Raw genomic sequence first — 14,636 nt, 5'->3', positions numbered from 1 at the left:
AAATGACTGGGGCCGATGAATTCCAGTTGCTTTACAGGCACACGCTAAGTTAGCTGTGAGCTAGCATCATTGGGACCACCGGTAGGGCGCAGACCCCAATATCGGATCCCTTAGGATTAGTTGCCGTTAAGTGGGAGTCGAGAGCCATTTTTACCAGATGTATGAATTTCCCAATTCTGGCTATCAGACAGGTCGTGGAGACAGAGAGGCACCAGTCCGAGGCCTCTCTGCAAGTTCTGTAGCCTAAGTTCCGTAAGGTCGGACGCAGCAAACGATGACGGTCGTTGGCCAACTTTGGGCAACAACACAGCAGGTGTAGCCAGGATTCTCTGCGATAATTGCATAGACGACAGGCTATGGCGCCATCCGTTCGTGGCCATTTAGGGTTAAAGTCCGCGGTCCTGAGGGCCAAGAGGCGAAAATACAGAATTTTCTTTCTCGCGTGGGTGGATACTGGGTCTTGCAGGTATATTTGGGGTTTTCCAGAGATATATGATTTGTCCAGGGCCTGAGTTAGTGGGTTGTGCCGAAGGGATGCAAGGTCAAGCCCGAAAGAGATGGTCTGGACTTGACGCTTAACGGCTTGGGCCCAGGCTGAAAATGGAATCTCATGCAGGGGCAGGCTCCTTCTCTCGATTTTCAGTGCATCAATGGCTAGTTCCACCTTGGAGTGCCATGGGGAGCCCACTTCACCAAAGATTGTTTTTAGGAAGTGCTTTAGGGTGTGTTCTGGCGCTTTCAATACTCTAATATAGAATTTTAACAGGTCCCCCAGTAGTGCCAGCTCTGGTCGCTTAAGGCCTATTTCTAGCCTTAGCCTATTGTTCCTTGCATGTCTGGGGGCCTGTAGCACCATCTTGTAGGCTTTCGCCTGGGCCGCATTGATCACTTTGTCAAATGCGCCTGGGTAGGCTATATGCCCATACGAGATGGCGGGGATCAGTTTAGCCCTGAGCATTCTCAGCATTGGTTCAGCAGAGGGACTGGCCAAGCGATGACTTAAGCGTCTTAGCGACCGTATGGTTCTGTCTGTTTTTGGTTTAAGCTCCTTCAGGTGTTTGACTCCTGTGGCACTCTCGGAGACCCAGGTGCCCAGATAGTTGTAGGATGAGGCAGTAACGATACGGTGCTCCCCCAGGGTCCATGAAGCTTCTTTTTGTGGGGGTATTTACCAAAGATGACGATCTTAGTCTTGCTCACGTTGATCCGTAAGTCATTTGCCTTATTATATGAGGCAAGGCTACTTAAAGCTCTTTGGAGCCCCACCCTAGTGTGGTCCATGATCACCGTGTCGCCAGCATACTGGAACGTTCCCAAGACGAGCTTCCCCAACCTTGGGGGTGCTAAGTTGGCATCTTTCAGGGCTGTCCCCATGTCCGCAGTATACAAGTTAAAAAGCATGGGGGCCAAGACGCACCCCTGCTTGGTGTCGATTCTTGCCATTGTTATTGTAGGACTTAATTTCACCTTGACCCAGGTCCCCTCGTAGAGCGCTTTTATGGCTTTTAGCAGGACTTGTGGTAGCCCCCAGGAATCAAGTTTTACCCAAAGCCGACCTCTGTTCACACGATCAAAGGCTGTAGAGTAATCTATAAAACAGCAAAACAGGGGCGGCTTATTCCTCATATTGGCCTTCTCGCAAGGTAGGAAAGGGCTATGATGTTATCGAGGGTGGAGCTGTTAGCCCTAAAGCCGGTCTGTGTGGGCAGGAGAATGCCGTTCTTGTCCACCCAATCCTCCAGATCCCTTAGAAGAAGGCGGGCGTATATCTTTGCTTCTATGTCGAGGAGAGTTATAAGCCTATAATTGGCCGGGTTCCTATGATCCCCCTTTTTGTGAATACGGAATAGGATTGAACCTTTCCAAGAAGTTGGCAGAATTGCGGTGGCAAAAGAGTGGTTAAATAAAGGGGTAAGTCTGGATGCAAAGAAGGCTGAGGCAGTTTTGAGGACCTGGGCCGGGATCCCGTTTGGGCCTGGGGCGCCATCGGTTCTAATGGCCTTGATGCACTTTAGGACCTCCGCCTCTGTGAACTTTCCGGGCCGGGTCGGACTTGGTCCTTCTATCGGGGAGCTTTCGGGTTCGATAGTTGTAGCCGCCACCATGGACCACGCAAAGCTTCTGGGGGTGGGCCGGTTTGGCGCACAGGTGTACAGCCCCTTGGCGTACTGTTCACAAACTTTCCCTGCAACACTGTTTTCCTTGTGCATGCCTCTGGGGGTCAGACTGTTGATGAAGCGCCAAAGCTTGCTGTTGTCATTTCCTTTAATTAAGGAAAATACGGTCAGCCAATTCTGTTCGGTCTGCAGTCTTTTATGCTCCCAGACTTTATTTTTGTAGTCAGTACGCAAAGCGGCAATGGAGTGCCTCCCTGGCAAATGGGCGCCTTTCTTTTGTGCCCTAATTGCCTTGTTGAGAGCACGCTTACTCTGTATCAGGCACTGCGGATTTGAACGGCGAGACCCAGTATGGAATTGGCAGCTTCTTAGATGGTGATTATTGCCCAGACGTTTCAATATGTCGGAGGTCAGTGTTTCCCAGAGGTGTGTGATGTTCTCAGTGTGGACTGGGTTTAGTTCTTCCTCCCTTCTGGCTACATAACCTAACAGTCTATGGCTGAGATTGGTTGACCATTTTATTCTTTTAAGGACTTTGTGATGTTCTTCGCCCGTGGTGGTTCCAATGACTTCTTGTGATTCCGTTTGTTCCCGCGCCAGGTTGAATGTGGCGCGGAGGGGCCTGTGGTCGCTTTCAACTCTGTCGTCCACTATGAAGTTGCTAAGTTTGCGGGCCAGCCCTTCGTTGGTGAAAATGTAGTCTATGGTGGAGACGTTTCTAAAAGTTGACTTGGCGGTCCATTCTGGGTGGCTCTTTTTTTGTGTTCTGTGGGTGGAGTGCAGATTAAAATTAGCGAGAAATTCAATCAATGGGGCTGACTTCTTGCTTGGTGGTGCCTCCGGGATTAGACCCAGGCCTCTGAAATTGAAGTCGCCCGCGATTATTACATCTTGGTCCTCCCAGTTTATTAAAAGATCTCCCAGTGTTGTGATGAATGATTCCATGGCCTGGAAGGTTTGATATTTAATTGGGTTGAAATAACAATTGATTAGTAGAAGGGGACGGGATTTTTGACCCGATAACAACCCCTCTATTTTGATGGCTTGAAGGTCAGGAGACCCCAGTTTTAATTCAGTTGTATACATTTTACAGGCATGACTTACATAGATGGAAAGGCCCCCTGATGGGCGGCCAAAGATTTTCCTTTTAGTCGCTGGTTTAAAATGTTCGTAAAAGCCACCAATGGCGGTCGTTGCCCTTGCCCAGGTTTCCTGGATGCACAATATGTCCCCCTGTGCAAGGTAGTCAAGTGTAGCAGTGTCCCTAAAAATGTAGCTCAGCCCGGCGATGTTCCATGTAATAATGGTTAACTCGCGAACTAGTCCCCTGAGTGGGTTTGCACGGGCCTTGTTTACATTGCTGTTAGTTAGGTTAGGGACCCTGTCTCCATGTGGCCTCCGGGTGATCTAATACCTGCTGAGGCCGCTGCACTCTCCGTTGCCAGTCATTTTGCTGGATTTTGATTTTTAGCGGGGTTCTTGCCCGCCCTGATTTCGCCCCCCCATCTGGGCGGGTGGACCTTGTGCCCTTGAGAACAGATGTGGGTTCATGTATGTCATGATGAGGCATCAGGACGTGTGGGTATTTCGGTGCCCTTGGGGCGGCGACTTCGATGCCCCATTCAGCAAATAGTGATGCTTCCTTAAGGACAGCCTGTTGAGCTTGCTGGGTCACAAATCCGATTATGGTGGAGTCGTCGTGGGTGTCTGTCTCCAGTCTCTTGAATGTCACCCATTCAATATTTTCTGAGGTGATTTGTGCCAGCGAATCAATGTGGCCAAAGAGGCGGACAATGTTGGACCTGTTCAAGATGTCAAATGAGCCTTTAGCTATATACCTTGGGGTGAAGAGCAGCTCGTAGGTGATTAATTTATTTTTATTTTATTTTATTTTATTTATAAATTTATTTATTTATTTTATTTTATGTGCGATAGAGCACTAGCTCGCCCCTTCTCCCGGGAGCTTTGGCCTCTGGTTGCTTAAATTTGGAGGGTTTTTATGGGTGGTTTCTGGCTGCTGCCCATTAGGCGCCATGCTAGATCGACCATCCGCACACGGCCATCCTTGCCACTCCCCCAGGTCAGGTGTCAAATTTGGGTGATTTTTGATTGTGTCGCCTGGCTGCTGATTTCCTGGCCCCTCAATCGGTGGTCCTACCACTCTTGGCTGTTCTGGCTGGACCCCCTGATTTAGTTTAGGATTTATTTCAGTTTCATGTTGAGGAACCCAGCCGAAAGGGCTGGGGGCACTTGGTGGTACGGCGACTGCCACCTGTGAAGGCCTTTCTTGAGAAACCTCGTTGGTTTGACCCTCCGCCAAAGGGATTTGTTGTCTTTGGGCTTTGCCAAAAACGAGGGATGCGTCATAAGACTTGCCGATCTTAGATGCCTGTTTAGGTATGAAAATGGGAAAGAGTGGTTTGGGGGTGCTTTTAGTTTCAGTGGCACCCGAGATTAATGACGCCGGTGATCTGTTTCTACTTCTGGCTTTGGATTTCTTTAGTTGTTTTTTAAGTTTTTTTTAACTCTACTTGACAACGGAGCTTTAGCGCTTGCTGATGCTCCTTCGGCCTTCTCCGCCAGAGGAGTAATGACAGACAGGTCGTCACTTGCGGTATCAAAATCCGATACCTCGGGGTCACCATTCCATTGTTCAGCCAAAATGAGATTATTACAGGGCCCTACTAAAAGTTCCTTTGGGGCACTGTTGGCCGCCGTGCTATAGGTTGTCATTTCAGCATGCTCTGTTGTCAATACTGGTAGCATTTGTGCGGCTTGTTCTTGCGAGGTTGTCTCGCCCAGACCCTTGGCTAGTGCGAGCATCTCTTTTAGAAATTCTGGTAGACTTGCCCATTTATCGATTATTGCAGCACAGGAATTAGTACTGGCAGCGTGAGCATGCTGAGCGTCGAATAGGGCTTCCAGCTTTGCCAACTTATCGTCTGGGCTATCCACTGCAAGAGATCGATTTGGACTTCCATCTTTGTGGACTGCCAGAGCAGTGCCCTAGCCATTGTGTCCTAAACTTCTCTAATTACGGACAAGTTAAAATCTTTAAAAGTGGCTTCTTCAATTGGGTCGGTTAGGTCTTGGTGATGAGTTAAGCCGAACGGGCTCCATCCCTCCGTTTGTGCGATTCACGGGACATTAGCTCTTCCTGGATTTATAGGTGTTGTTTCAAGTGTGCGTTCGATTGACTGTTCCAATTTTAATAGAAACGAAATTGTTGGTGCCTCCGTTCCCTGGGAGTTTGGCCTCTGTGTTTCCCGGGATGTCACAGTCGCATTCAGACCCTTGCCTGTGCTCTTTGGAGAGGAGGGTGCGACAGTCTCATTTGGCCTCTCAGTGTCTGTGACCGCATTCACCCCCAATATGGGCCTGTCGTGAATGTCGGCAGTGATCCTAATCAGGCTCTTCACCCTTGCAACGGGCTGAAAACGTGCTTTAGGGCTCCCAGTTGTCTCGAAGTTGACAGACTCGCAGGAGAGAGAGTCCCTTTGGGCCTGGATGATCTTTGGGGGCCCCGGTGTGGCACACCTCACAGGACCTTGTGGTGTTTCTTCCAAGGGTGATGGGCAGATTGAGGCCTGAAAGAATTGTGTAATGAGGCCTTGAGGGAGGGAATTGCCAGTGCAAGTGACTGGGTCCTGGAGTTTTTGAGTACTTATACTTCTGGTTACCCTTCTTTGTGCTAAACTCTCAGGGTTCACTTCCGCCTCGTCCTCCGTGCAGGATTTAGTCTTCCTCAGCGTCATCTTTTATACTTTTATACTCCGTTAGCTGGGACTGGGGCTGGGGCCCAAAAGAGCGGTGAGATTCGCTGCTTGTAAGCCGCCTTGTTAAGAGGGTTAAAAGCATTGAGGGAGACACCTGTGAGTGCGTGCCTTATGTACCTATTTAGTGTCTTGTCTGGGTGACCGACTCTACAGACGGAAAGCTGGGGGGACTGCGTCGCCTAGAGTTCTTCGAGTGCTTTCATCCAACCGTCGTCGTGCCTGAAACCCTCTAACAGGAAGCGAGGAAGCAAATTTCCGAGGGAAGCTCGTTCCCCCTGTTGATAATGTTGATTGCTTGGCCAAAAAGGATTCTGAAATTAGTGGCCGCAAAAGGTCTTGCCCATCCCAGCGAGATAGACCTGATAGGTGTGAAAGCAGGGAGAGTGTTGAGGCTTTTGACACCGCCTGCCCGTATGCTACGAGCTACGAAGCTGCAATGTTACAGAGCTAAATGGTTGGAATGGCAATTGGTAGCTCTAAGTCTCTGTGTCTCTATATGTCTCTATGTCTCTGGGCAAGTTCGTGCCAGTTCGTGCTGGGGGAGGGAGTACTTGTGTAACCCCTGTGTTGAGCTGTGTTTCTTGAGGGAGAGGGAGGGGGGGGGGATTGGGGGGGAAAGGGAGGGGCGGGTGAGCGGGGCACGCGGGGGGGCGCAAGCTGGGAGACCTAGTCTAGCAGCCCCTCAGACCACACCCCCGGGCTCTTACTTCGCGGCGGCCTCTAACGGCTGCCGCGCTCACCACCACCTCTTACCTCTTACCTCCCACACCGGCAGCTGCTCTTGACACACTTGATGCTCCGGTCGCCCCAGGTACACAAGGTGCTCCGGATACTGCTCAGTGACGGTGGATAGTCACTACCCGGTGTGCACCGTCGGCTCGGCTCGGCTCAGTCTAAGGGCAGGCACGAAATCTCCGAGCCCTATGCTCTGCGCTGCGGTCGCGGTCGTAGGCATGGTCGTGGACTCGGAACTCTGAGCTCTGAACCGGAAGCAGTGCCCTGCAAAATTCACCCAATGGCCAATAGTTCGTCTGATGTGCAGTGCCTCCGTGCCCACAGCTCCAACACTCTGTTCAGCTCCTCATGTGTGTTGCTGCTTGCTGCTGTCTGGAATTATTTGGCAGCACAATGATGGGTGGGGACAACCTGAACGGTGGGACGGTGGGGGGCCGATGTTCGGCAGATTTAACGCACCCAGCCCCACTTAGCGGCCCGCTGCCTGCAGTCCACGGGTTGATGCCCACTCACCGCAGAGAGGAGAGAGGGTTAAGTAGAGCAGCCGATTTTCCGAGCGGAGGGGGCTGCGGTTCGAGGGAGCTGCGGTTCGGCGCCTCTACCGCGCCCTTCCCGCTTGCTCTGTCTGTACCCTGGTTGTTCTGACCGGCTCACTCGCCCCCTCTTGACCGCCCGCAACCGCAAGGAAAGGCAGCAATGTCAGCGGGGGATCTGCGGTTTTCGGCGGTTTTCAGCATCTCCCTCGCCCTCCTTGGTTGCTCCTGCTTGCTCTGAGCTGCTCTGTTCACTCAATCGGTGATCGGCAATCTCTGTCTCATAAGGATGATATCGCCTGCTCCACACCACGAGCTGCAACCGGTCGCCAAGTTTCCCAGAATTATAAGGGCGGCCAGGGAGAAATCTGCCAACAGCCAGGTCAGCGTCTGTATGTAGTGGGTCCTCTGAGTCTGCTCCCGCTCCCGAGGATTGCGTGGGTCTCGAGGCAGAGAGCAGAAGCCCCAAGGACTTATTCTTGCCAAAGCTACCGCTCTGCTTCTTCTTAGCAGCGCTTCTCTCCTCGCTGCCTGCCAGCGCCTCTGCTCGCGCATCGCAGGCCGCCTAGCCAAGCGAACGCAACTGGCGTGAGGCAGATGGCTGCTCGACCGCTCTTCACTCCGGAACCATCATTGCTCCCAAATTACTCCAACTGAAGGAGTAGATCTGCTTTCCGTTCTCAAGTTTCGAGTTGATGACGAAAACTTAGTCCCTAAAGATAATGAATTTGCTGATTTAATGATGTTGAATTTACACCAGCACATTACATGCTCAGATCACATAAAACTAAATCCCTTCGATCTGATCTGGGCGTATAATTCGAATTGACTGAATATAATCATCCTTCCTTGCATATGGTCCAAACAGTATTTGATCAGCGTTTGTATTCGGTAGATTTTTCTAACTTGATCCACAAGCAGGAAATGAAACCATACACACATGGCGATACATTAATACAGAGCCAGTGTTATCAAGACTTTCAAACCCCTCCCCCCTCTTCCCATCAATTGAAGACTTTCTCTCCAAAGAAAAATAATCCACTCTGTGGCTAGTGACCCACACCCCTCAAATCCAACAGCGTGTTATAAACCGCACCAGACCAGTGCCCTGGTACAAGCCAGAGTTAAAGGAGGCAAAACCTGCATTGCGTCGACACTGGTGGGAAAGTGATGCTAAAGAGAGCAAAATCACATTTTTAAATTGAGCTTGAGGAATATAAAGGCAACCCCGTTCCATGCAAAGTCCTCTTAATAGGCAAAACAAATCTTAGAAGCAAATGAAAATTGTTTTTTGAAATCCTGAATGATTAGTCGCTCCCAGATGAAATGAGAACTTCCCTGACTCCTATTGAGGCATTCTGTGACAATCTAAATACTTAACAAAAAAAACATTCTTTAAAGATAGTATAAACAAATACAGCAGCAGTAATTCTGAAGTTGAGTCTGAAAAAACTCAACCTTATCCATGTTTGAAGAAATAAACAGGCTTCATGAATTTAATGATCAAGGTTAAATCTGGGTCACCAACTGACCCTTGCCCTCCAGCAGTCATGGAATCTCTGACCTCATCAATCAATCAATCAGCATTTATAAGGCACACCCCAAGGGTATCTGGGCACTGCGGATGCTGTGTCTCCATCTAAAAGCGAGGTCTTGAGCAGTCCCCTGCAGAGCATTTTCATCAATTCAGCAGCTCAAGCTGTCGCTCCAGCGCGTTTCAAAATGCTGTAGAGCTCTTGTTACTGAAAAACCAGGGAAAAGTCCCGGATATAACCAAGAATTTCAGGGCAATACCTCCGCTCCCTTAACCTGCAAAAACTATTGGCCAGAGAACTGTCTTCAAGAGGTTCCAGGCTTTATAAATACACCAGCTCTCAGATCATTCTTATCAATGGAATGTCAGCCTCACAACTCCAGTCTCAAAATATGATTCAATTTGATGATTACTTGATGAGGTTCAATCAGTTAAAACTGAATATTGACCAAACTGAGATTGTAATTTGAAAGAATAAGACCAATGTTTGGAGCCAACTTTACTCTCCAACAAAAATGAGATTGCTACCGGAGCCTAACCCTACAGCTAAAAGTCTCTGAGTGATAATCAATAGCAATCTTAGCAAGAACCAGCTGCTGGAGCAGACGTATCTAAATGCAGATTTGTGCTGAAACTGCTTCAGAAACTAACCCCACTCCTCCCACTTTAGACAAGAAAATCAATAGCGGTGGCTTCAGTCCTATCTAGATCGTATTTTGCCAACCGAGTATATGTAAGAATACCCAATATCACCATTCATAGACTACAAGTAATTCACAGCGACGCAGCTTGTGTACTACATCATCTTCAGAGGTGGGCACGCGCCACACCTATATTGAAATAACAAATCCACTCCGAGACCTTCTGCCTCAGCCCTAAAGGGGTGAGAGGTCTAGCCCCTCATTTCATTGCAAACCAGGTGGAAATGCATACACCGGTACAAAAGCAGAGATCTCCTCACTTGAATTTACTTGCTATTGCAAAATTACAGAGGATCAGATCAGGTGGACGCAGCTTTGGTACAAGTTCCTTTCATCCAGAAATCTGACAGCCCACAAGCCTATTCAGACTAGATTCTTCCCCGTTATGGTTCGTTTTCTCCTCTTTTATGTATTTCTGATTCAGTTCCAAGAAACCCCAGGTTGAACATGCTCTCTATATATGCAAGACATAACAAGCGTTTTGTAGATTCTGTAGAGGTTTGGTATGTTGGCGCGTGCTTCAGTCACTGACCTGAATACTGCAAAAGAGAGGTGTACAGTGCAATTGAGGATGATAGCGGAGTCTTGTCTGCCAGGGTATTATAAACCTTTCATTGCTGCAAGGCAGTTACTGTATTCTCTTTTTGTGGTTGCACAGTGTACAATTTGAGCAGGAACAGACGTAATGTTGGAAACACATTTCAAATCCGTGCCTTTCATAATATATGAACTATGTTGCGGGTATTGTGAAATTTTAATGATTCCATTTTTTTCAGGTTTTAAAAATTCGCAATTTTCTCTGATCAGGAGTATTGTGACCTAACTGTCCTGTGATAATGTGTTGTCTTTTCTCGTTTCCTCTCCTCTGCAGAAACTTGAGACTTGAACATTAATTTACCAGAATGGGCAGAAGACGGGCTCCAGAAAAGAAAGTGACAGCGCAGTGTTCACGTGAATCCGTAAGAGCCACAGTCCCATCTTTACCTCTTCATGATGTCTCAACTTCAAGATCCCGAAATGATGCTCAGAGGGACCAGGACCTGGAACCGCTTTCGGAGAACCTGCCCCACATTATTCTTCTATCCATGCTGGAGGAGTTGGAAGCCAAACTGGATAACTTGATGAATACTGTGGAGGGCGTACCTTCTAGAGTCGCTGGGTTGATTAAGAAAATCTGGATAGAAAAGGATCAAGGTTATCTAGATAATGGTGCAGTGTCTTTGGAGATGGTCTGTCCGGCGAGCATTAGAGATTGTGCTGTTAGCCAGTCTCCTGCGACACCTCAACTGGACAGGTCAGAGGAACCGAGCTTGTGTCTTCAGACAGTGTTCTCTGATGGGCATGCACCAAAGCAAGAGTGTACACTCTCCTCGCCAACTGATGTTCAAGGGCGTCCAGAGGAGCCAAGCCTTTGTCTACAGCCAAGGTTTCCTGATCGACATTACCCACAGCAGGACCAGTGCTTGCAACCTGGGTTTCCAGATAGAAATGGAGTACAGCAGGATTGTACTCTATCCCGGTGCCCTCAGACAGATCCTCCAGGCAGATCACTGGAGGCAAAGCTGTGTCTTCACTCAGAATTTGTTGATGGGCAGAGACCAGAGCAAGACCAGAGCGTACAATTAGCGTTCCCAGAAGAGTGGGAGCCAGATGAGCCCCTGAAGCAAGAACCATTTCCATTGTCTGATAATAGCTGGGACCAACAACAGAACCTCTGCCCACACCCACTATTTCCTGATGGACACGAACCACAGCAAAACCACTGTATACAACCCGCCCTGCCAGATGGGAACGGACCTGATGATCCCTTGGAGGAAGAATTGATGTGTTCTGATTTTCAAGATCCCCAGGAGAACCCCAGCCTACAACCCGTGTCACCTGATGGGAAGTCATCAGACGAACACTTAGAGTCTGGGCTATTGTCCTTTGATGAGTTGGGGTCACAACAAACCAAGCGTCTACAGCAACACCTATGCTTGAAGCAGGAACTTCCTTATGCGCAGGATCCAAACGTGAACTGTGAGCTAGAATCTATGCGCCCTGAAGCACAGGAACCAGATACAAATGACAATCTAGAACCGGCCTATACTGATGCACATGGTTCAGATCAGAAGTACAAGCTAGAACCACTGCACACTGCGGTACAGGACCGAGAGCTAGAGTCAGTGCTTCCTGAAGCACAGGAACCAGATCAGAACGACAAGCTTGAACAGACCTGTGCAGATGCACATGGTTCAGATCAAAAGTACAAGCTAGAACCTCCCTGTGCTGATGCAGAGGGTTCAGATCAGAACTACATACTCGAACCACTGCACCCTGAATCACAGCATCAACATCAGAACTGCAAGGCAGAACTGCTCTGTCCTGATGAGCGGGGTCAGTGGGTGCCTCTATCTTTCCTAGGACTGGATACTGCAGACGAAGATTCAATTGCGAGAGGAAATACAAAATCACATTTAGTGCTGTTCGAAGCTACCCCAGGTATGTGTTTTACTATAAATGGACTCTTGGAGTGCATACTAACACATGTAACCTCTTCAAAATGCGTATGGGCAGATTTTAGAAAGTCTCTGAGGGGAGGATTAGGGTTTGGATGGAACCCACTGAGCGATACTGACCCCCAGAGTACGAGTACACCGGGTGCAGATGTTTCCCTGTATTTTCCCCCTCTGGTTCCACACAGGACTGCATCCTTCCTGTGCAGAAACAGGCCTGGTTACGGACCCTGCATGAGACAAACAGGCCAGTAGCTCTTCTCGTTCCTTGTTCGTCCCCATTCCAGGCTGAGGAACTGGAAATAGCGCAATTCATGGGAGGAATTACTGGCCAGAATCACACATAATAGTTGGATACAAGTGATGTGGCGTTCATTGAGAATAGCAGGCATGCGCAGTCTGGAGAGGGAACTGTGTTTCCAGTTGCACAGTTACATTGGGTAAGACGCAGTCGTCTCCAGTTCCTGATATGAAAATACTAGTCTGTATTCGGCCTCAACAGCAGGGCCGACCAGGGATGTTGTTGTCACTGCAGGGTTCTCCTGTAGTGCACACCACCTCATGATAGACAGATACACAAAGGTTATGGAACTCTGAGGTGACTTGCAATAATCTTATTATATGAACCAGGTGGTACTTTATCCCGTATAATACATGGTCACACCATCACCTTTCCCACAAAGCTTGGTGCGTAGCTCCTACATATGCAGCAGCTAACATGTTTGCAAACATGAAGAATTAACCTTAAACCTCTTGTGCAAAAGTAAAAATTTGTTACAAAAAGATGTTAGAAACAGTTCAATAAAAGTCCATTTAAAACAAAAAGCTGCAGTAGCTCAAAACGTGTAGAAACATGCAGAAAGATTCCACCCTTCCTTTATCTAAGGAAACTATTAAACATATTCCCTCTGCTTCTCATAGTAAACTAGTAACATACAGCAGAAGTAATAAAAGCAAAGTTATGTTTGTTGCTGTAAACAGCTGCTTCAATTATGCTTCGTGACTTGACCTTCTTTTCACATCAGCTGCTGGCGCTGGCAGCAGGCATTGTGCCCTCAGAACTCGACTGTAATAACATATAAAAGCTGAGTTCTGACGTCATTTATTCATAATCACTTACTTGGTGCATCACAAATTCCTGATTATAAAGAAATTAGAGACTGCCATTTATACAGGGATTACAGAATCCCATGTAATATAATTATATATATATACATATAATAACTTTGGCACAGTTCAATGAATCCGCACAAACTATTTGGGATTGGCATGGCTAGTTTCATGCAGTGTTTTTTTGTGGTCTTCAAATTAAGCCACTAGTCATTTAAGATAGAGCTAGCTGGACCTTTAGCCCATGAATGATCCGTGCATCTGGACTCGTGGACACAAATGTAAAAATATATTGGATCCGATTGGATGAGGGAGCTTGTTCGCCCATCCCTTTCGGATACGTAAACCCAAAGTTGAGTCTGCGGACCTGAAGCTCCCTGATTGGCTGGCTATCTCTTGAACCATTACATGATGAAGAGACTTGTTCCCCGCATCCTGTAAAAATACTAAAGATGCCATAAAGAGCTGTGGTGCCGTCCTGTCTCTCCCTGGCTCAGGGGCTGCCTAATGTTAAAATGTAGAAATAAATTGCTGATTTTGAGACAGAGGTTGGATTCCACATCACGACCCTTGAGGTCCGCAAACCTTAGGCAGGTGTCTGCGCAGGCACAGTAATTGTCCTTGTACCCTGGGGGACATTTGTGATGTTCGGAGACCTGCTGCTCGGTCTGAAACCCTATCGATGTCCAATAAGGATATACAAGTTTGCAAGGGTCTGGGAACCCCAAGAAAGTGTCCGGGAACGCTTAGAAATAAAAAAAAAAAAAATAAGCCAGGCCCTTTAGGGAATCCCCTGCTGTGCCCAGGCACCGTTGAACAGCTGTGCCTGCTTGGTGTTGGCTGCAGGGAACTGCTGCGTGTGTATATGATGGGGAAAAAAAAACCATTGAAAACAAGCATTGGCAAAACAAATAGGTGTCTCCTATCCGAAAGCTATTGGCTTTGGCAACAAGTTTTAGCCATTATGTACACCAGTGTGACTGCTGTTTGGCATGGCTAAAAGTTAGTGGCACAAGGTCGGGTGGGGTAGATAGAAGGGGATAGATTGGAGTAGATTAGAGTGCAGTATATTGGGGTAGTTTGGATTGCGGTACATTGGACTCGAGTAGAGTTATATTGAGTGGTGTAGGGTAGATTGGGTTGGGGTGGGGTAGAGTGTGGTGGAATTGATTGGAGTAGATTTGAGTAGGGTAGATTGGATGGGGTAGATTGGGATAGGTAAGTTTGAGATGGAGTGGGGTAAGGTAGATTGGAGTAGGGTGGAGTGGATTAGATTAGACTGGAATGAGGTAGGTTTGGGTAGAGTGGGGTGGAGTCGAATTGGATAGATTGGAGTGGAGTGTTGTGGGGTAAATTAGGGTGTAGTGGAATGGGGTAGATTGGGTGGATTGTAGTGGGGTACAGTAGATTATGGTAGATTAGAGTTGTGTAGGTTGTGGTAGTTTGGAGTGGGTAGATTGTGGTAGATTAGAGTTGGGTAGGTTGTGGTAGTTTGGAGTGGGTAGATTGTGGTAGGAGTGTAGATGAGTTGAATAGATTGCAGTTGGATACATTGAAATGGAGTTGGGTAAATTGGACTGAAGTAGAGTGAGGTAGATTGGGGTGAAGTCAGTTAGATTGGAGTAGATTAGAGTT

General features: G+C 48.0%; 1 protein-coding gene across 3 annotated transcripts in view; it reads left to right on the top strand.

Moving 5' to 3' along the window:
* LOC144767985 (uncharacterized) overlaps positions 1–14,636 on the top strand; it is a 101,670-nt gene that overhangs the window by 6,472 nt on the left and 80,562 nt on the right. For all 3 annotated transcript variants that reach the window (XR_013598408.1, XR_013598403.1, XM_078651370.1), the window contains exon 2: positions 10,268–11,877. Coding sequence is in view for 1 of the 3 variants with exons in the window: in XM_078651370.1 (XP_078507496.1) it covers positions 10,299–11,877 (1,579 nt within the window). In the remaining 2 variants the exon portion in view is untranslated. The remainder of the gene's footprint in view (positions 1–10,267; positions 11,878–14,636) is intronic.

The sequence above is a fragment of the Lissotriton helveticus genome, chromosome 1_1 (genome assembly GCF_964261635.1).
Source record: "Lissotriton helveticus chromosome 1_1, aLisHel1.1, whole genome shotgun sequence".
NCBI lineage: Eukaryota > Metazoa > Chordata > Amphibia > Caudata > Salamandridae > Lissotriton > Lissotriton helveticus.
This window is presented reverse-complemented; position numbering and strand designations above follow the sequence as displayed.